The sequence below is a fragment of the Enhydra lutris genome, unplaced genomic scaffold, assembly GCF_002288905.1.
Source record: "Enhydra lutris kenyoni isolate GAN:26980312 unplaced genomic scaffold, ASM228890v2 scaffoldscaffold31, whole genome shotgun sequence".
Classification (NCBI taxonomy): Eukaryota; Metazoa; Chordata; class Mammalia; order Carnivora; family Mustelidae; genus Enhydra; species Enhydra lutris.
In genome coordinates, this window is record NW_019154115.1 from 16,555,771 (window position 1) to 16,578,175 (window position 22,405).

Sequence of the window (22,405 nt, forward strand, 5' to 3'; positions counted from 1 at the left end):
AACGTAGTTTTAGAATGTTGTTTGAATTTAAGGGACCATCAACTTAATACATACTGCTAAACACATAAGATGTTGTATATGAGCCCAATGGTAGCCACAAATTAAAAATTAAAGAGGAAGGAATCCAAGCCTCACACTAAAGAAAGCCACCAAGCTACAAGGGAAAAGAGTAAGAGAACAAGAAAGGAACAGAGTACTATAAAAACAACCAGAAAATCATTCACAAAATGGCAGTAAGTACATGCTTGCTTAAAATGTAAATGGACTAAATGCTCTGATAAAAAAATATAAGGTGATGGAATGGATAGAAAAAAAAAAAAGATCCAACTATGTGCAACCTGCAAGAGAGTCACTTTAAACCTAAAGACACAGACTGAAAGTGAAGGGATGCAAAAACATATACCATAAAAACAGAAGCAAAAGAACCCCCAAAGAACAAAAACAACCGAGGTAGCAATACTTCTATCAGACAAAATAGACCTTTTTTTTTTTTTTTAAAGATTTTATTTATTTGACAGACAGAGATCACAAGTAGGCAGAGAGGCAGGCAGAGAGAGAGAGAGGAGGAAGCAGGCTCCCACGGAGCAGAGAGCCCAATGCGGAGCTCAATCCCAGGACCCTGGGATCATGACCTGAGCCGAAGGCAGAGGCTTTAACCCACTGAGCCACCCAGGCGCCCCAAGACAAAATAGACTTTTAAAGATAGACTGTAGCAAGAGTCATAGAAGGGCACTACATAAAGGGAACTAATGCCACAAGAGGATAAAACAGTTGTAAATATTTGTGTACCCCAAATAGCATCTAAATACGTAAAGCAAATATTAAAAGACATAAAAGGAGAAATTGACAGTAACACAGTAATAGTGGGGGATTTGACACTCCACCTAACGTCAGTGGGTAAGTCAGACAGAAAATCAATAAAGAAACAGTGGCTTTGAATGACATATTGGACCAGACAGACCTAACATACATACAGAGCCTCTCCCCCTAAAAAACAGCAGAATGCTCATTCTTTTCAAGTGCACATAGAACATTCTCCAGGATAGGTCAGGTAAGGCCACAAAACAAGTCCATTAAAATTGTATCAAGTGGGGCTCCTAGGTGGCTCAGTTGGTTAAGCATCTGCCTTTGGCTCAGGTCACAATTTGGGGTCCTGGGATCGAGGCTTCCCCCCCTGCACCAGTCAGGGTCCCTGCTTCTCCCACTGCTCTCCCCTGCTTGTGCTCTGTCTCAAATAAATAAAACCATTTAAAAAAATTGGTATCTTTTCTGCACACAATGATATGAAACTACAAATTCATTACAAGAAAAAATCTGGAGAAAACAGATGAAGACTAAATGACATGCCACTAAACAACACTTTGATCAATGAAGAAATCAAAGAAGAAATAAAAAAATAACATGGAGCCATGTGAAAATTAAAACACAAAGCCAAAATCTTTGGGACTCAGCAAAAGCAGCTCTAAGAGGGAAGTTAAGAGGGATACAGGCATATCTCAAGAAACGAGAAGTATCAACCTAACTTTATATCTAAAAGAACTTTAAAAAGAACAAATAAAGCCCAAAACTAATAGAAGGAAGGAAATTTTTTTTTTAATGTTTAAAGGACATTTGTTTTAATATCAGGATACAGTGATTGCAAAAACCCTTCCACATTCTTCAGGATATTAGGATCTAGAAACAAAACTGCTCTAACCAAGGTCATCAATGACATTCTACTTAAAGCTTAAAAAAAGGAGTCTCATTGGGGCGCCTGGGTGGCTCAGTGGGTTAAGCCTCTGCCTTCAGCTCAGGTCATGATCTCAGGGTCCTGGGATCGAGCCCCACATCGGACTCTCTGCTCTGCAGGGAGCCTGCTTCCTCCTCTCTCTCTCTCTCTGCTTGCCTCTCTGCCTACTTGTGATTTCTCTCTGTAAAAAAAAAAAAAAAAAAAAATAAAAAAAAAAAAAAAAAGGAGTCTCATTATCCACATGAGATGATTGATATTGTACGTTTAAAAAGCACCTTATATAATGTGGAGCCTTACTGTATCAAGAAGCTACAGTGACACATGTGACAGTCATTTCCTTGCAACTCTGCTAAAATAATCATTTGACCAAACAAAAGGCCTAGAAGGAAGGAAATTTTTAAAAATGGAAAAGATCAATGAAACTAAGAGCTGGTTCTTTGAAAAGATAAAGAAAATTGATAAACCTTTAGCCAGACTCATCAAGAAAAAGAAAGGACTCGGGTAAAAATCAGGAATGAAGGGCTAAAATAACAACTGATACTACAGAAATACAAAGGATTTTAAGAGAATATTATGAAAAATTATATGCAAAAAATTGAAGAACGTAGAAGAAGGGGGTAAATTCCTGGAAACATAATCTTCCAAAACTGAACCAGGAAGAAATAGAAGATTTGAACAGACCAATTACTAGTAATGAAATTGAATTAGTAATAAAAAAAAAATAACTTAACAAAGGTCCATGACCAGATGACTTCACAGGAGAATTCTGTCAAACATTTAAAGAAGACTTAATACCTGTTTTTCTCAAACTATCCCAAAAAATAAAATAGGAAGGAAATTCATTCTACAAGGCCAGCATTACCCTGATAACAAAACCAGACAAAGACATTACAAAAAACAAAAACCAATGACAGGCCAGTATCTCTGATGAATAGATCTATAAAAATATTCAACGAAGTAGTAGCAAACTGAATTCAACAATACATTTTCGCATGCCTGGGTAGCTCAGTCAGTTAAGTGTCTGCCTTTGGCTCAGATCATGATCCCAGGGTACTGGGATTGAGTGCTGCATCAGGCCCCTTGCTTAGCGGAAAGCCTACTGCTTCCCCTGCCTGTGCTTGCTCGCTGACAAAATCTTTAAATAAAAAAACTCATTTTTAAAAAGTTGTACACACACACACACACCCCACAATTAAGTGGGATTTATTCCAGGGATGCAAAAGTGGTTTGCTGTTCACAAAATCAGTATGATTTATCACATTAACAAGAGAAAGGATTAAAAACCATATGATCATCTCAATAGATAGAGAAAAAGCTTTAACAAAATACAACATCCATTCAAGATAAAAACCCACAGCTAACATCATACGTAATAGTGAAAAATTGAGCACCTTTCCTCTACTATCAGGAAGAAGACAAGGATGATCACCATTTTAATTCGACATAGTACTGGAAGTCCTAATGGCAGCAATCGGACCAAAAAAAAGGCATCCAGATTGGTAAGGAATAAGTAAAATTGTCACTATTTGTAGATGATATGATAGCATATATAGAATGCCCTAAAGACTCCACCAAAAAAACTAGTAACAAAGTGGCAGAAAGAAAACAATCCTATTTACTCTTGCAGCAAAAAGAATAAAATAGGTAGGAATAAATTTAATCCAGGATGGTGAAAGATCTGTACTCTGAACATTTTAAAATACTGACAAAAGAAGTAGAACAGGACACAAAGAAGTGGAAAGATACAGCATGCTCATGGGTTGGAAGATAATTGTTAAAATGTCATACTAGCCAAAGCACTCTACAGATTCAGTCTCTCTCAGAATACTAATTATGTTTTTCACAGAAGTAGAACAATCCTAAAATTTGTATGAAAGCATAATAGATTGCCAAAGCAATCATGAGAAAAGAACAAAGCAGAGGTATCACAGTCCCAGATTTTGAGATACAGTACAAAGCTATACTAATCAAAACAAAAACAGACATACAGGTCATGGAACAGGATAGAGAGCCCAGAAATAAATCCACCCTATCTGGTCAATTAATCAACAATGAAGGAGGCAAGAATATACACCGAAGAAAAGACAGTCTTTTCAATAAATAGTATTGGAAAAATTGGACATCTACTTGTAAAAGAATGAAATTGGACCACTTTTTTAAAAAGATACTATTTATTTATTTGTCAGAGAGCACAATCAAGGGAGCAGCAGACAGAGTAGGCAGAGGGAAAAGCAGGCTCCCTGCTGAGCAGGGAGCCTGATGTGGGACTCGATCCCAGGACTCTGGGATCATGACCTGAGCCTTGAAGGCAGACACTTAACTGACTGAGCCACCTAGGCATCCCTGGACCACTTTCTTATACTATACACAAAAACAAACTCAAAATCTATTAAAGTCCTGAAATGTAAGACCTGAAACCATAAAACTCCTGAAAGAAAATACAGACAGTAATCTCTTGGACATCACCCTTTGCAACATATTTATGAATAGGTCTCCTCAAGCAGAAAGCAAAAGCAAAAATATACTATTAGGACTACACCAATAAGAAAAAAGCTGCTGTACAGCAAAGGAAACCATCAAGAAGGCAACCAACTGCATGAGAGGAGGTATTTGCAAATGATATATCCCATAAGGGGTTAATATCCAAACTATATAAAAAATGTATAGAACTTGATACCAAATAATCTGATTTAAAAATAGGCAGAGGACTTGAATAGATGTTTTTTTGAAAGACCATATACAGATGGCTAGACATATGAAAAGATGCTCAACATCACTAAACATCAGGGCAATGCAAATCAAAACCAAATGAAATACCACCTTACACCTGTCAGGATGGCTGGTATCAAACAGACAAGAAATGTCAAGTGTTGGCAAGGATGTGGGAAAAAAGGGAATCCTAGTGCAGTGTAGGTGGGAATGTAAAATCAGTGCAACCACTGGGGTAAACAGTATGGAGATTCCTCAAAAAATTTAGAAGTAGAAATACCATATGATCTACTAATTCCCTGACTGGGTATTTACTCAAAGAAAATGAAAACACTGATTTGAAAGATATATGCACCCCTGTGTTTATTGCAGCATTATTTATAATAGCCAAGATATGGAAGCAACCCAAGTATCCATCGATATAAGAAAGGATTAAGGGGCGCCTGGGTGGCTCAGTGGGTTAAAGCCTCTGCCTTCGGCTCGGGTCATGATCCCAGGGTTCTGGGATCGAGCCCCGCATTGGGCTCTCTGCTCAGCAGGGAGCCTGCTTCCTCCTCTCTCTCTGCCTGCCTCTCTGCCTACTTGCGATCTCTATCTGTCAAATAAATAAATGAAGGGGTGCCTGGGTGGCTCAGTAGGTTAAAGCCTCTGCCTTCGGCTCAGGTCATGATCCCAGGGTCCTGGGATCGACCCACATTGGGCTCTCTGCTCAGCAGGGAGCCTGCTTCTCTCTCTCTCTCTCTCTGCCTCTCTCTGCCTACTTGTGATCTGTCAAATAAATAAAATCTTTAAAAATAAATAAATAAATAAAATCTTAAAAAAAAAAAAGAAAGAAAGGATTAAGAAGATGGGATAGATATATACAATGTGTATTACCCAGTTACAAAGAAGAATGATATCTTGGGAGATGGGCAAGCATGGATGGATTTAGCATTATGCTAAGTGAAATAAGTCAGAGAAAGACAAATACCATATAATTTTACATAGAAGTAGAATCTAAAAAAAAAACCCAAACAAAACAAGATTCTGATTAAACTGGTGGTTACCATAGGGGAGGTGCATAGGGAGATGGGTGAAATAGATAAAAGGGATTAAGAGGCATAAATTTCCTGTTACAAGGTAAGTCATGGAGATGAAAAATATGGCATAGGGAATATAGTCAATAACATTGTAATACTGTTGTATTACAGTTACAGGGGGATTTTAGTACCCCACTTGCATCACCAGTTAGATCATCCAGGCAGAAAATCAATAAGGAAATGTGGCCTTAAATGATACATTAGATCAGATGGACTTAACAGATATGTGCAGAACATTTCATCTGAAAGCAAAAGAATGTACATTCTTCTCAAGTGCACATGGAACATTCTTCAGGGTAGATCATTTGTTAGGCCACAAAAGACGTCTTAGTCCTTTTAAGAGGACTGAAAATATAGCAGACAGTTTTTCTGACCACAGTGGTATGAAACTAGACATCAACTATGAGAAGAAAACTGGAAAATCCACAAACAGGTGGAGATTAAGTGACATGCTACTGAGCAACCAGTGGGTCAAAGAAGAAATCAAAAGAGATTTTAAAAAATGCCTTGTGAAAATGAAACTGGAAACACAATGTACCAAAACTTAAGGGATACAGCAAAACAGGAGGAAAGTTCATAGCAATAAATACCTATTTTGAGAAACAAGGAAAATCTTGAATAAACCTAACTTTATACCTTAAGGAATGAGAAAAAGAACAAAGCCAAAAGTTAGGAGAAGGAAGAAAATAAAGATTGGAGTGGAAATAAATGAGACTAAAAAGACGATAGAAAAGATCAACAAAATAGCTCGTCCTTTGAAAAGATAAAAATCAATAAACCTTGAACCATTCTCATTGAAACAAAGACAGGACTCAAAATCAGAAAGGAAAGTGGAGACATTACAACTGATACCACAGAAATACAAAGGATCTTGAGAGATTGCTGTGAACAATTACACACCAAGAAACTGGACCTAGCAGAAATGGATAAATTCCTAGAAACATACAACCTACCAAGACTGAATTATGAAGAAACAGAAAATACGAACAGATGGATTACTAGTAAGGAGATTGAATCTGTAATCGAGAATCTTCCAACAAACAGATGTCTAGGACTATACAACTTCAGTGATGAATTCTACCAAACATGCAAAGAATTCATACCAATCCTTCTCAGACTCTTCCAAAAAAGAGGAGGAAAGAACACTTTTAAAGTCATTTTACAAGGCCATTTTACAGTTGCCCTGATACCAAACTAGACAAGGGGACCATAACAAAAGCAAATTACAGGCTGATATTCCGGATTAACATAGATGCAGAAATCCTCAATAAAATATTAGCAAAGCAAATTCAACAGTATTGTTGACCCTTCAACAACATGGGTTTGAACTACATATGACCACTTACACGTGAATTGTTTTGATTAATACAGTACAGTATTATAAGTGTATTTTCTCTTGTGTTTTTTTTTCCCCCAAGATTTGTTTTAGGGAGACCAAGTGTGCAAGTAAGGGGAAGGAGAGGGAGAGAGAATCTCAAACACACTCCACACTGAGCACAGAGTAGGGCTCAATCCCATGACACTGAGATTATAACCTGAGCTGAAACCAAGAGTTGGATACTTAACTGACTGAGCCACCCAGGCACCCCTTCCTTGTGACTTTTTTAAAATAACATTTTTCTTTTCTCCATCTTACTTTAATACAGGAGTACAGTATATAATACATATAATATACAAAATGTGTGTTAATTGACTTACCAGTAGGGTTCTGGTCAACAGAAGGCTGTCATTAGTTAAATTTTGAGGTATTCAAAAGATATACACAAATTTTCAACTGCACAGGGGGTTGGTGACCTGAATGCCCCCCATGTTGTTCAAGGGTCAACTGTACATTAAGGGATCATATACCATAATCAAGCAGGATTTATCACAGGGATGCAGGGATGGTTCAGCATTTATAAATCAGTGTTATACACCACATTAACAAAATCAGGGATAAAAATTACATAATTATCTCAGTAGATGCATAAAAAGCATTTGACAAAATTCAACACCCATTTAATATTATTTTTACAGAGAGCATGAGGAAGGGTGCGGGGGAGAGGCAAAGAGAGAGAGAATCTCAAGCAGGCTCCACACCTAGCACAGAGCATGAGGCCCAGAGTCATGACCCTGAGATCATGACCTGAGCTGAAATCAACAGTTGGATGCTTAACTGACTGAGCAATCCAGGTGCCCCAACACCCATTTATATTAAAAACTCAAAGTGGGTATAGAGGGTACATTCCTCAACATAGCAAAGGCCATATATGACAAGCCCGTAGTTAACATCATACTCAACGGTGAAAAGCTGAAAGCTTTTCCTTAGAGATAAGGAATAAAACAGGGTTGTCCACCCTGTTTGCTACTACTTTTTGTTTGTTACTACTTTTATTCTATAAGGTATTGAAATTCCTCACCAGAGCAACTAGGCAAGATAAAAAAAAAAAGGCATCCTAATTGGAAAGGAAGAAATAAAACTCACTATTTACAGATGACATGTTATATATAGAAACCCTTAAGAGTGCACCAAAAAAAGTGTATTCAGTAAAGTTGCCAGATCAAAATCGAAATGCAAAAATCCACTGCATTTTTATACACTAATAGTGAACTGTCAGAGAAATTAAATAATCCCTTCTATAATTGCATCAAAAGAATACCCCGGAATAAATTTAACTGAGATAAAGGACCTATACACTGAAAACTGTAAGACAGCGAAGAAAGAAATTAAAGATGACACAAATAAATGGAAAGATATATAGCATGCCCATAGACTGGAAGAATTAATGTTGTTATTCACACTACCCTGAGCAATCTACAGATTCAGTTCAGTCCCAATCAAAATTTCTTGTCAAATCAAAAATCCCTTTCAAAATCCTAAGATTTGTATGGAATCACAAAAGACCCCGAATAGGCAAAGAAGTCTTAAAAAAGAAGAACAAAGCCGGAAGCTTCACATGCCTTGATTTGGAACTAAATTACAAAGCCACGGTATTCACAACAGTATGGTTTTGGTGTAGAAACATACAAATACCACTGGAACAGAATAGAGAGCCCAGAAATAAACCCATATATATATGGTCAGTTTACAACAAAGGAGCCAAGAATATACAAGGGGAAAGGATAATAAATGATGCTGGGAAAACTGGACAGCTATATGCAATGGAGTGAAAGTGGACTACTTTCTTACACCATACACAAAAATTAACTCAAAATGGATTGAAGACTGGAACCTAGGGCCTGAAACCATGAAGGTCCTAGAAGAAAACATAGGTAGTAAACTCTTTGACATAGGTCTTGTCAGTGGCTTTTTGACTCTGTCTCCAAGGCAACAAAAGCAAAATTAAATACGAGGGGTTACTTCTAACCAGAAAACTTCTGTACAGCAAAAGGAATACAATGAGAAGGCAACCTACTGAATGGGAAAAAATATTTGCAAATAATACTTGTTAAGGATTTAATGTCCAGGATATATAAAGAACTCATACAACTCAATAGCAAAAACAAAAAACAACAATCAGTTCCATTAAAAAAAAGGGTGGGGGGGGAGAAGATCCTAATAAACCTTTTTTCAAAGATGAGATACAGCTAACAGGTACATGAAAAGATGCTCTACATCACTCATAAGGGAAATGCAAATCAAACCACAGTGAGCTATCACTTCACAATTGTTACAATGGCTGTTACCAAAAACATAAGAAATTATAAGTGTTAGGGAGGATGTGGAGAAAATGGAAACTTCATGCACCATTGGTTAGAATGTAAATTGGTGCAACCACTGTGGAAAACAGAGCTACCCTATGACCCAGCAATTGCACTACTGGGTATTTACATGAAAGATACAAATGTAGTGATCCAAAGGGGCACCTGCACCCCAGTGTTTATAGCAGCAATGTCCACAATAGCTAGACTATGGAAAGAGCCCAGATGTCCATCAACAGATGAATGGATAAAGAAGATGTGGTACATATATACAATGGAATATTATGCAGCCATCAAAAACGAAATCTTGCCATTTGCAATGACAGGGATGGAACTAGAGGGTATTATGCTAAGTGAAATAAGTCAATCAGAGAAAGACCATTATCATATGATCTCACTGATGTGGAATTTAAGAAAACGGGATCACAGGGGAAGAGAGGGAAAAAAATAAGATGAAACCAAAGAGGGAGACAAACCATGAGAGACTCTTAATCATAGGAAACAAACTGAGGGTTGCTGGAAGGGAAGGGGGTGGAGAGATGGAATAACTGGGTGATGGACATTAAGTGATGTAATGAGCACTGGATATTATATAAACTAAGGACTCACAGGCTTGTACCTATGAAACCAGTAATATATGTTAATTAATTGAATTTCAATAAAAAATGTTTAAAAATTAAAAAAATTAAAGTAGAACTACCATATGATCCAACTGTTGCACTTCTGGGTATTTTTCTGAAGAAAATAAAAATAACTAACTTGAAAAGATACATGATCCCTGTGTTCATGGAACATTATTTATAATAATCAAGATAATGGATCAATGGATAAAGACAATAGGTTTATATAATGGAATATTATTCAGCCATAAAGAACGAAATCTTGCCATTTAGAACAAAATGGAATTTGAGGGCATTATGCTAAGTCAGAGAAAGACAAATACCATATGAACTCATTTATATGTGGAATCTTAAAAAAAAAAAAAAAACCCAAGCCAATCCAAGTTCATAGATACAGAAAAGAAATTGGTAGTTACCAGAGGTGTGGGATCGGAAGTGGGCGAAATATGTGAAAGAGGTTAAAAAGTAGAAACTTGCGGTTATAAATAAGTCATGCGGATGTGACTATAGTTATATATAGCATGGTGACTGTAGTTAATACTGTACTGTATATTTAAAAGTTGCTGAGAGAATAAATCAAAAGTTCTCATCACAGGGAAAAAATTTTAAAGGATGTTTAGACTTACTGTGGTGATCACATCACAATAGATACAAATACTGAATCATTATGTTGTACAGCTGAAATTAGTATGTGCCAATTATACCAAAAAAAAAAAAAACAAAAAAAAAACAAAAAAAAAAACCAACTCCACACACAAAGAATGCATGGTTCCCCTTGCCCCACATTGGCCTGTGCCACCAGTCTGTTTCTTATCCTTTCTCATGGAAGCCGAAGCAGAGTATGACCTGAAAATTCTTGAGTATAGACAGTGTTGCTTTTGCTAGGTTTAGTGCTTGCTACCCAACTTTTCAAACTAAACATACTGTTCAGATATGCATACATGCATGCATACATGCATGCAAAAAGACAATTAACACAAAATTAAAGATAATGTCTATCCCTAGAGGGAAAGATGGGGTCTGTTACTGGGAAAATACAGGAAACTCCTAGCAGGGCTCCCACACCTGGCTGCTCAGGTTGCTCACTGCACAACTCTAGGGGATGCCATTCACATAAAGTCTATTTCCTCAAGTACTGGAGAGAATCCATTTCTTTACTTGATGCTGGGTACATAGGCATTCATATTCGTTAAAAATTATACATTATTATTTCTCTACAGAACAATACATACCTTACTTCTTGCAACAGGAGTTGGCAAACTTTTTTTCTACAAAGGGCCAGGTAGTAAATACTTTAGGCATTATTACACATAAGGTCCAACTATTGAGCTCTGCTGTTGTAGTGTAAAAGCAGCCACAGATGATACATAAATCAGTGGGTGTGGGGTGTGTCTGTGTTCCAGGAAAACTTTATTTACAAAACCAGGTGGCTGGAATAGGTTTGGGGCCAGTTTAACAAACCCCAGATTACACAATTAAACCTTTAAAAAACTGATCTGTGGTTTGTCCGGGGGACTGAGGATGGAGCCTGGAACAAAGGATTCACTGAAGGTATCATAGGAAGGTTGGTAATGTAGCCTCCTGTAGTCTGTGTTTATTTTTTTTAATAAGTTATAACTGTGAAAATGTTTGGTCTAAGCCTGACTTTTTTATGAACTTGGGGGCTTTGTCCTCTATAAGATATTGAGAGCAGACTGCTGCTCAAATGTTGATTTCATTAAGGACACCATTTTTAGCAAAAGTATCCAAACTATTTCTTCATTAATAGCACCAAACCTAGCAATACCACCTGTCATTAACTGATCGCTAACCAGATGTCAGACACGATGCCAGGCATTTGACACACATCTATCTTCCTCACAGCAGTGCTTCAAAATAGGGGTTTTTTTGTTTTGTTTTGTTTGGTCTGCATTTTGCAACTGAGAAAGGCTAACTTTTTCTAGGTCACAGAGTTGATAACTCTGAGATTCAAGCCAGAGTTGTCCAGCTTCAAAGTCCACAGTCTGTTGTCTACAACATAGTATTGCATCTGTAGAAGGCGTCCTGTTTTAATGCTGCCCAAATCAATTTGGTTTTAGATTGTCTTCGCAGTTTTACTGACTTAGAAGAACTTGATGAGACAGAGTTATATATGTGCCACAAATGCAAAAAGAAACAAAAATCCACTAAAAAGTTTTGGATTCAAAAACTACCCAAGGTAAGTACTGATTCTCAAATTATAAGGCAGTTTTGAGGGGGAAGATGTTTATGATTGATGAGAAGATAAATCATTTTTATAACTTTAGCCTATGTGATCTGTTCTTATTGGTCTCTCAAGTTGCTAGTGAAAGGTAAATAAGTCCTTTGAGAATGCATAATTAATGTGTCCTGATCACAGTTTCCAACGAGTGAGTGGAGGGGTGGTTTCCCACCACACCATGACTGTGCAGCAGTGGGGGTCCTACAATTTCCCACAACTCTCACACTGTCTACCTGAAGACAGCGGTCAGATCCCACAGGGTCAGGTCTCAGTCCCCCAAGACTGCCTCTGCTTCAGAAGCCAGTCACAAGCCCAGCTTACTACTTAATGCTTCTGACCAACAAGCTACAGGTGTGTATGAGGAGATGCGTCAGTGGAGTCCTGAACAGAGGAGCTTCCATCCTTGTGGAGTTTGAGGCCCGGCATCGGCCTCCAACTGTTCTGGTTCCCCATCTGGAATCTCTCCAGATCCTCCTTTTGGATTTTTATGACAGTTTTATTACACAGGCATGACTGATTAACTCACTGGCTATTGGCAGTTCCAGCGCCTCTCCCCTCTCTGGAGTTTGGGGGGCAGGGGGAGAGACTGAAAGTTCCAACTCTGTAATCACAAGGTTGGGTCCCCTGGCAACCAGCCCCCATCCTTAGGTGCAGACAGAAAAGTCATCTCATTAACATAACAAAGACACCTTTATGGCTATCACTTAGGAAATTCTAAGGGTTTCAGAGCTCTGTGTTAGGAAAGGGAGGTCAGGACCTATTTATTTATATATATATAATTTGTATTATTATATATATATATATATATATATATATATATATATATATATAAAGTTTTTACTTTAATTCCAGCTCACTAACATGCAGTGTAATATCAGTTATCAGGTGTTATATTATAAATCACAACACCACAATAAGGTATGTAGAAGAAAATACTATCAGGGTTCAAAAGATAAACTGATAGGCCACCTAAAATTTCATCAAGAGACATTAGTACCAAGTATTTAATTTTATTGAGATGTTAATTGTTTATAATCTTTGTCTGATGTATCTCTCATCCAGGTGCTATGCTTACATTTGAAACGATTTCATTGGACTGCATATTTAAGAAACAAAGTTGATACCTATGTAGAATTTCCCCTGAGAGGCCTGGACATGAAATGCTACTTGCTAGAGGTAAGATCAATTATCTTTGTTAGATGGTGAAAAGATGACTTTTCAGGAAAATCAAGTCTTCACATTGAGGTAGGACATAGGATGTCATTAACCACTGCTCCTAACTCAGTCCTGGGTTGTCTCCTCCCTTGTTCTGTAGCCTGAGAACAGTGGCCCAGAGCACTGCCTGTACGACCTTGCCGCTGTGGTGGTTCACCATGGTTCCGGGTAAGTGTGTCAGTGGCTTCTCATGCTTGGAAAAAGCACGGTGAAGAACAGCAGTCTTGCACCACGCTTGATAATTCTCCCTCAACTCCCTAAAAAATGGATTCAGATACATTAAAGTGGGTGAAGTTGACTTTTCTTTCTTTTTTTTTTTTTTAAAGATTTTATTTATTTATTTGACAGAGAGAAATCACAAGTAGGCAGAGAGGCAGGCAGAGAGAGAGGAGGAAGCAGGCTCCCCGCTGAGCAGAAAGCCCGATGTGGGGCCTGAACCCAGGACCTGGGATCATGACCTGAGCCGAAGGCAGCGGCTTAACCCACTGAGCCACCCAGGTGCCCCATGAAGTTGACTTTTCTTTCAATTGTGGTGTGAAAGAATATTCTTGAAAGGATGTTGTGAAGGAAGAAGGCACATGAAAGCAAAATGGAGAAGGATTCATTTGATCTCCGCATGCAGAACCCAAGCTATTTGTCCACAAAATCCTGAGTAGTCTTTACTCCAGGGTTTTTTATTTCCTTTGCCAAGTGACATTTAAATTGGGGGAAAATGGGAAATTATTTGGAACTTACTTCATGTCATCTATTTTAAAGATTCATTTTCTATTTTACTGAATTTTTCCCTAAAAATTTTATTAGTTTATACCTTCTGATTTCTTGAGATTCACTATTTTACCTTCAAATGTGGACAAACCCGTATCCATGTTGAAATCCGTTTTCCCTCAGAACTTTGTAGATGTTGCTCCCTTGACTTCATCATTCATGGTTACCAGTCTGATTCTCATCCCTTTGTAGGCAGCATTTTTTCCCCATTGGAAGGTTATAAGATTCCTGTCTTTGGATTTAGGAAATTGAACTAAATGTATTCCTGGCGTGGTAGTTGATAGGAATACTCTTCCTCAGTGTCTGCAGCTCATGGAATTAGTATTTGTCCCACTCCCTTCTCTACTTTTTCTTCTGGAACTCTTATTACATGTACAGCAGCTCCCATCTGTACAAAAACATTATAAGACTCCCGGTGGATGCCTGAAACCGCAGACAGTACCAAACCCTACATAGAGAGTCTAATTTTTCTTATACATATGTATTTGTGATACTTTAATTTATAAAAAATTGTAATTTAATATTAATTTTAATTGTGATAGTGTTAGCTTCTGTTGACTTTTTGATGAGATGTTACAAGGAGGATCATCTTCTGGACCACAGCTGACTGTGGGTAACTAAACTTGGGAAGCAAAGCCAAGGATGAGGGGGACCTCCTACATAGTGAATTTTCTGGTTCTTTCACACATTTTAACCACTGTTTAATGATTTCCATCTCTGTGTTTCTGAAGACTGCCGTGGCCTGTTTTTCCAAATCACCAATTTGGATTTCATCTATATCCAAATTAAAGATAAGCTCCTCTGTGAAATGTTTAATAGTGTGGCAATCCCATTTTTCTGATAACTTCCTTTCATAAGAGGAACAATTTCGTTTTATGGTTGCAGTATCTTTTCAAAACCATTGATATTAGAATTTTTAAAGCTCTATGGTTTTCTACATTAAATTTTTTAGTCATTAATTGCTTTACTTGTTCTTCCCATAACTTCTCTTTCATACTATCCACACCCCCCTTCCCCCAAGGTTTTGATGATTTTTGGCTGTTCATTGAGTCATAATAAATGAGGAGTGTGATCATTATTGGTAAATGGTAAGGGTTTTTCTAGCACTTGTGGGGTGTCTGTTTACCTAAGGCTTCTCTCCTGCTGGGAGGGCTGACTCTAGGGCTCCCTGGGTGAGTGCAAAAGCACTTGTGGGGGCACCTGGGTGGCTCGGTTGAGCGACTGCCTTCAGATCAGGTCATGATCCTGGAGTCCCAGGATCAAGTCCCACATCTGGCTCCTTGCTCAGTGGGGAGTCTGCTTCTCCCTCTGACCCTGCCCCCTCTCATGCTCTCTTTCTCTTGAATAGATAATTAAAAAAGAAAAAGAAAGAAAAAGAAAAACTGCTTGTGGGCCACAGTACAGGGAGGGCGCTTCCGTGGAGGCAGATTACTTTCTCAAGCTCAGGTTTTTTCTTTTTTCTTTTTTTTTTTTTTTAAGATTTTATTTATTTGACAGAGCGAAATCACAAGTAGGCAGAGAGGCAGGCAGAGAGAGAGAGGAGGAAGCAGGCTCCCTGCCAAGCAGAGAGCCCGATGCGGGACTCGATCCCAGGACCCTGAGATCATGCCCTGAGCCGAAGGCAGAGGCTTAACCCACTGAGCCACCCAGGCGCCCCTCAAGCTCAGGTTTTTTCCAAGGCTCTGATGGAAATCTGTTCTTCATCGGTCCAGGTTTCCCTGCGCCTTGACCTATGCTTGTTAGGGCGAGAGTGCTTAGCTCTTTGGTTTCTCTGTTAACCCAGTGCCAGAGGAACACTGCTTTATGTGTTGTAGAAAATCTTCAGCTTCTAGTCATTCGATGGCACTCTTTCCTGAATTTCTAGTGTTGGTATATTCCTGGTCATTTCAGTGGATTTTGAGGAACATAAACACCTGAGCTGATTTTAGTCAGCCTTCTTAAACCACCAGTCTCTAGGGTATATTCTCTATTACGGTACTTCTAATTTATTGTGTATCTGACAGATTATATGATTGCTCAGATCCTTTTGTTATTTCTGTAGCCCTTTTCTTTCATTTTTTTTACTTTCCCTTCCAGGGTTGGTTCTGGACATTACACAGCCTATGCAACTCATGAAGGTCGCTGGTTCCATTTCAACGACAGCACTGTAACGCTGACTGATGAAGACACCGTTGTGAAAGCGAAGGCCTACATCCTTTTCTATGTGGAACGCCAGGCCAAAGCTGGATCAGATAAACTTTAATACCTCCTTTAAATCATCGCTTTTGTCAAATATACCGGACAAACATTTCCAATTTTCCATAAATACTTGATCCAAGATTTGATTTCATTATGCACTTTTCAATTTCCTATTTTGGGTTTAGTTTTGTCAATGGTAGTGACGTATTGAACATGGGCACCAACTAATTTTTTTTTTTTAGTTCTACCAGAAAACCTCAGCAGTTATTTTGATTTGCTGCTTTAGTTGTAATAATTCAGTTTTTTATGTAGTTTCAAGAACTTAGTTCTATTTGACTTTTTTATATTAATGTTTTCGGTTCTCACTTTGAGGCACATTTACATCAATGCTTTGTTACGTTCACATGCTGAAAGCAAGATGTGTTCCTGATTGGGAAGAGCAACAGAACGCCTGCTGCCTTTCACAGCTGTGATGGAGATCAGGTTGATGGGGGAGCCGGGATCATGTGTGCACAGAACTTGTGGCCCACGGGATTTCAGTGACTGCTCCGTAATCGTTCCTTTTGATTGTACAAGAGAACTGGGAGGGCATCATTAAGCAGGTCAGGTAATTGCTGCTCTTAGTAGCTCTCAAGGTTGCTGTTTATCAGCACTAACTAAATAAATTTGTTGGTTCAGTTGTACCTGTACTGCAAATTCAAGAATTACTCCTTTTGAGTTTGTTTTGTTCTGGAATATCTTTTGCGTGTGTATTTGCGTTCATGGAGATAGGAGTACAGAAAAGTCCAAAGAAGACCAAACACATTCAGTGTTTAAAAATCTCAGATTCCGCTACACAGTGTAGATATTATCCAGTGAGAGGAAACCATAGCTTCTGTTTGCCTTTTGAACCAGCATCTAGTTCTCCCACTGGCTATCACGCTGGGAATAACTGCTTGTCCACTTTTGTCTTATTTCTTGCTCGGCCATCTGAGGTCAAGATACTGACCTCCAGAGTAGATTCTGACCTTCACCTACATTTTAGGTAACACTATGGGGTCTGCTCCTCCAGAAGGAGATTTGAGTCTTTGCTCCTTTGGTCTTTAACAACCCTCACTGGCCTAACCTGATAGCAGAGCAAACTAAAAATATTCTCACTTTGAATAGTTTCTATTCTTGAGTTTAGTAGTCTTTGTTTTAAAATTGTTTTCGAGAAAATAGGTATAAGCACTGTCAAGATTGAACCCAAGTTGAAATTTGGAACCAGAATTATATCTAAGGAAGGTAACTGATTCTGCAAGGGGTCTAAGCCAATCTCTTGGTGGGGTAGGGGTGGGGGGCAGTACTTGGCAGGTTGTGGAGAGCAAGTGTGCACTCCCTGATGGGCTCTAGCATGGGACGTGCACTGCTGTCGTCAGCACATCTCTTGTTCCAGTCACTAGTTTCTTCTCTGTTCTCTCCAAGTTGCTAGGAGGGGCCGAGTGTCTTTCATATTAAGCCAGCCAGCTGAAATTTTTGGTAATCTTGTTTCTTCTATTAAAAAAAAAAAAGCCAAGTTTTTTGGGCTTTTTTTTTTTTTTTTAAGTGCATGAATAAGCTGATGGCTGTCCTCCTGGGTCAGATATTTGAAGTTGCAGGAGCAGGTGTGGCTCCATTTCCATTTTAATATTCGCTAGATAAATCCTGTCTTTTTCTCAGGGCAGAAATCAGCAGCTAAACACTTCACTAACCAGTTACGGCTCAACTTGTACTATCTGGTACGGCGGTCACTAGTCACATGTGGTTAAGTTTTAATTAAAATGAAGTTTAAAACCCAGTTCTTCGGTCACACTAGCTACATTTCAAGGGCTCAGCAGCCACATGTGGCAGAGGATGCCTAGGCTCGGGCGGTCCCGTCAGCTTGTAGCACTCCCGGACCGCGCCGGTTTGCATTTCCACTCCAGAGAAGAAAGCTTTGCTGTCATATTTAGGTCTTACAACTTAGACACGAAGTCCAGAAGATAATTAAGAGGGAAACATGTATTTAAATTAGTTTACAATGCTAAATTATATGAGGTTGAACCGTAAGAGATTGTGATATTTAACCTTTTGATCTAAAAGTGAAAGTTCCACATAATATAATATAGCAACACATTAACACCACATACAGTTGAACTTAAAATGTGCCTCTTCCTTGATCTGTTCAGTATCTCCCGTGAATACAGCCTTTTTTGTGTAGAAGGCATATAGCTGTGACTTCTAACATTAGCACTTCCCTTGTTTCTCTGAGTGGGCAGCTCAGAGGACTTCAGCAATGTAGCCTTGGGCAGTGTTGATATTGGTAGAGAAAAATGGTCTTTTTATACCAAAGGGAACTTCCTGACAGCCAGACTACTTTGATGGGGAAAGTGGTCCTCAGACCGGCAGCACTGCTGGCTTAAGAGTTGGACACCTCCTCTTTGAATTTCTGGAGTGTTTTTATTGCTTGATTTCACTTAAGCAGAAATGTTTGAATGACATTATGAAGGCTCCTTTGGAAAGGTGATTGGATCCATTTGAACACCAGTGATGTAAATGTGCCTATTTGTATTTAAAAAATTCAACTGTGTTAGCCTTATCACACCTATTTTAAAAAGCTGATCTTCCTGTGCTCTTCAGGGCTTTCCCCTGGGGCCATGCTGGCTCTGCGTGGGTGGCTTGCGCAGAGACCCAGACACCGCCCCCGAGGCAGTGCCTCGCTCTGGCAACTGGCTCCCTGGAACAAGAAAACTTCCTCAGAAGTCCTCCCACACAGGTGGGTGATGGAAAGTTTGTGGCAACACAAATCTCTCTCCATGGTGGAGAAACCTTTGCTTATCCACTGTATTCTACTCAGTGTCTAGTGATGACATATGTAATAGAATTAAACCAGTAAAGTGTACAGGCCCTGGTTAAGTGTTAAATGTGTATCTCACCCGGGGAACCTACCCAGCGGCGTGGTTTCTGGGGTTGGGGACAGATTTATTTCTAAAAGCCAAATGTCTCTTTCATTGGTTGAGCGCACATAAGTTTATTTAGGTACACTTCTCCCACCGCAGCCCCCAGCATCCCCTCCGTTCCCTCCCATACCCTGTTGCTGCCGCGGCCTCTCCACTTGGGCCCTGGAAGGGCTCAGGAGCAGCCTGTGCTGCAACCGGGGCAAGGGTCCCGAGAGACCGGGGTGCAGCCGCAGGAATGTGCCACAGTGCAGGAAGAGGCTGGCACCCTCGGGTGGGGGGGTGCCGTGGTGCTAGGTCCCCGCCCCGCGCACTGGGGTGACCCCGCCCTTGGTCCCAGCGACGGGCTCCGGACCCTCCCCGGCCAGCGCTGCCTGGGTCTCCGGTGAGCATCCGCCGCGGAAGCCCAGTTTGTACGACGCGAGAGGATTATTGGTACAAGCGACTGACCGCGTTTACCTTGTAATCACAGCCCTTTTCTGCTTCACCAACCTGAACTCTTTTATGGGTGAAAGTATCATTAAAGTTCTGGTCTCTTTCCTCTTGACTGTTATTTCTCAACTCCTTTCAGGGGAGCCAAGTAAGTGATGAGGTCCTTGCTCAGGGGACGGGCCTGAGCCGTCAGCAGCACTAAGTCCTCCCTCCCCCGGGGCCTCGGGTGTTCAGGCCGGGATGAGGCGGCCTGGAGGGGCAGGTGGTGGCCAGAAGGGTGCCCTAGCGCCTGTGCCGAGGTCCTGGGCAGGCGACCGGGGCACTCCGGAGGCCAGGGACATCATCCTGCCACTCTCCTCCGACACGAGGCCGGCTTGACTCCTGCAGAGCTAGACCGCACCCGAGGGACCAGCTTTGGGGCTCTGTGCAAAGGCTACCGGTCACCTTTTAAAGTCAGACATGCAGTAAGTGCCACCGGTAAAAAAATAAAGATTCTGCTTTTCAATAAGTTGCTATATACGACCTGTCCCCATCGTCCCCTACAAACAGGAAAAAACAAGAACCCCCCTCTGCCGACACCGGTCATTTTCCTGTGGTACTTATTTGCCTGCTCCGCTCTGTCTTTGCGAACAGGCAGACGGTTTTGCCTCCACATCCCACACAGCACAGCTCCTCGGCTCCTCGCGGAGGCCAGTCAGAGGCCCTGGGGCTGCTGTGGCTCGGGGCAAAAGGGCTAAGTGTTGTCAGCACCACCCTGGCGGCCCAACCCTGCGCTCCCCCACCCCCTGGGCAGCTGCACTCAGGCCCTGCCCCGCCGGTGCCGGTCCAGCCACGCTGCGCGACCCCGGTGAAAGCTGCCACACCGCGGGGACGGCCCGGTGGCCAGCCTTTTAAGAGGCTGAGAGAACTGCCCATTTCCAGAGGTCAGCACACTGAAGAGTACTGGTTTGGACAGGATTGGGGAGGAAAAGTGGAGATAATAAGGCTTACTATTAAAATCCATCTGAGGTGCTGCGGTGTCCCTTTTGACTAAGTACGAGAGCCAGGGAGGGGTGTCCGCGGTCTCTTGAGCCATTAAAATGGTCATCTGCGGTATTAGCAGTAGCTAGTTACCCCTTCCCTAAGAACTGCTTCCTTTAGCTGTTTCTTGGCATATGTTGTTTTTAAGAAAAGTCACTCCTTCCCCTTGGCATTGCTGGGAATGAGTCTGGTGTCTCAGAGGGAATTGGCCAGAATGGCTGCTCTTCTTGCCTTAGCTGCCTTGTGCTTTGAAAGGCAAAGCTGCGCTGGGACGACCGAGCCTTAGTGCCAGTAGAGGGTCCAAAACAGCTGCTTCGAGGCCTTACTCCACACAACTGGACACAAAGTATTCCCTTCCTTACAATTCCAACCAAATAGGAGAATGAACAAAGGTCACCACTTAGGTGGTGTTCCCTGCCTCACTGCGACAGAGACCGCGCAGCCTTTCTGGTCAGCATCCCCTGAGTGAACCAACGAACCAGCACACACAGCTGGTAGTTCACAGCAGCACAATTACGGGAGCATCTGTGGTGGGCCTGGGAGGGAAGCAGTATTAGAAAACCAATCCACCATCCACGCAGTGAGAAATGTCAGTTACTTCAGGAAAGGAGAACGTAACAGAGATAAGACCTCCAGGTGGCCTGCCCAGGCCACGGTCCCTCCCAGTGTGCAGACTGAAGGCTTCTACCAAGAGGGTAGTGTCTGGCTGGCTTAAGGGAAAGCTGAGACTAAAACACTTTAACCTAGGGACGCCTGGGTGGCTCAGTTGGTTAAGCAGCTGCCTTCAGCTCGGGTCATGATCCCGGTATCCTGGGATCGAGTCCCACATCGGGCTCCTTGCTTGGCAGGGAGCCTGCTTCTCCCTCTGCCTCTGCCTGCCTCTCTGTCTGCCTGTGCTCACTCTCGCTCCTCTCTTTCTGACAAATAAATAAATAAAATCTTAAAACACTTTAACCTAAAACTGTTTCAAGCAGTTTTGTACTAGGAGCGCTCTCATCCATGCTGACGTTTCTGGAAATATAAACGAGCTACAGCAGGGCAGGTAACTGGGAAAATGTTAAGATGTAAAGCCAAGTCAACTTAAGCTTAAAATGTCTCGCACATACACACAGAAGAACCTCGGAGAGCTAAGCTACTTAAGATCAATCCTTGTGCAACAACTCAGGGTAAAAACAGAGCCAGCTGGGACGCCAAGGAAATCCCTGTGCTTGGTGGAGGGCGGCGGGGCCTGAAGGTGGTTGGGCCCAGCCTGCAAACCATCACCACTGAGCAAAGATCACAGGGAATGGGGCCTTACCCAGGGCTTCAACTTATAGCTTTGAACACAAAACTGGCACTCTTCGCTCCCTACAGACAACCACTCCGACTAGGAGTGGAGCAGAAGACTCACACTGATCCACTAGAGAGTGAGAACAGATCCAATTTATAACCCAAGGTCCCTCCCAGTGAGCAGACTGCAGGCCCAGACAGGTGGTCAGGCCGGCCACCTCCAACGAAAATGCCTTGGGAAAAGCCAAAAGAGCGCTCTGCTAAGCACCACTGTCAACTCAAAGAAAAGAACTCCCTTTTAAGGAAGCTATTTAGCTTCAAGAGGCTGCTTTTCTGCCAGGATTTTCAATTCCTCTGAACATAAGCCGAAGCACAGACTGCTGCACGTACGTCTGGATCCTGCCCCCACCCCCCCGCCCTGCTCTGGAGCTTCAGCACCAGTTGTTCGCCAAAAATAAACACCATTCCTCAACCATATATGTCCACCAGCCCAGAGCCCGGGAGGAGGAGGAGGTAGGTCAGGTCCCCAGGCTCCC

General features: G+C 41.1%; 1 protein-coding gene across 3 annotated transcripts in view; it reads left to right on the top strand.

The window, feature by feature from the left end:
* LOC111153153 (ubiquitin specific peptidase 3) overlaps positions 1-16,904 on the top strand; it is a 106,388-nt gene extending 89,484 nt beyond the window's left edge. For all 3 annotated transcript variants that reach the window (XM_022511961.1, XM_022511960.1, XM_022511962.1), the window contains 4 exons: positions 11,897-12,015; positions 13,120-13,233; positions 13,373-13,440; positions 16,114-16,904. In XM_022511961.1, the coding sequence (XP_022367669.1) occupies positions 11,897-12,015; positions 13,120-13,233; positions 13,373-13,440; positions 16,114-16,279 (467 nt within the window). In that variant the 3' untranslated portion in view covers positions 16,280-16,904. The remainder of the gene's footprint in view (positions 1-11,896; positions 12,016-13,119; positions 13,234-13,372; positions 13,441-16,113) is intronic.
* The last annotated feature ends 5,501 nt before the right edge of the window (positions 16,905-22,405 follow it).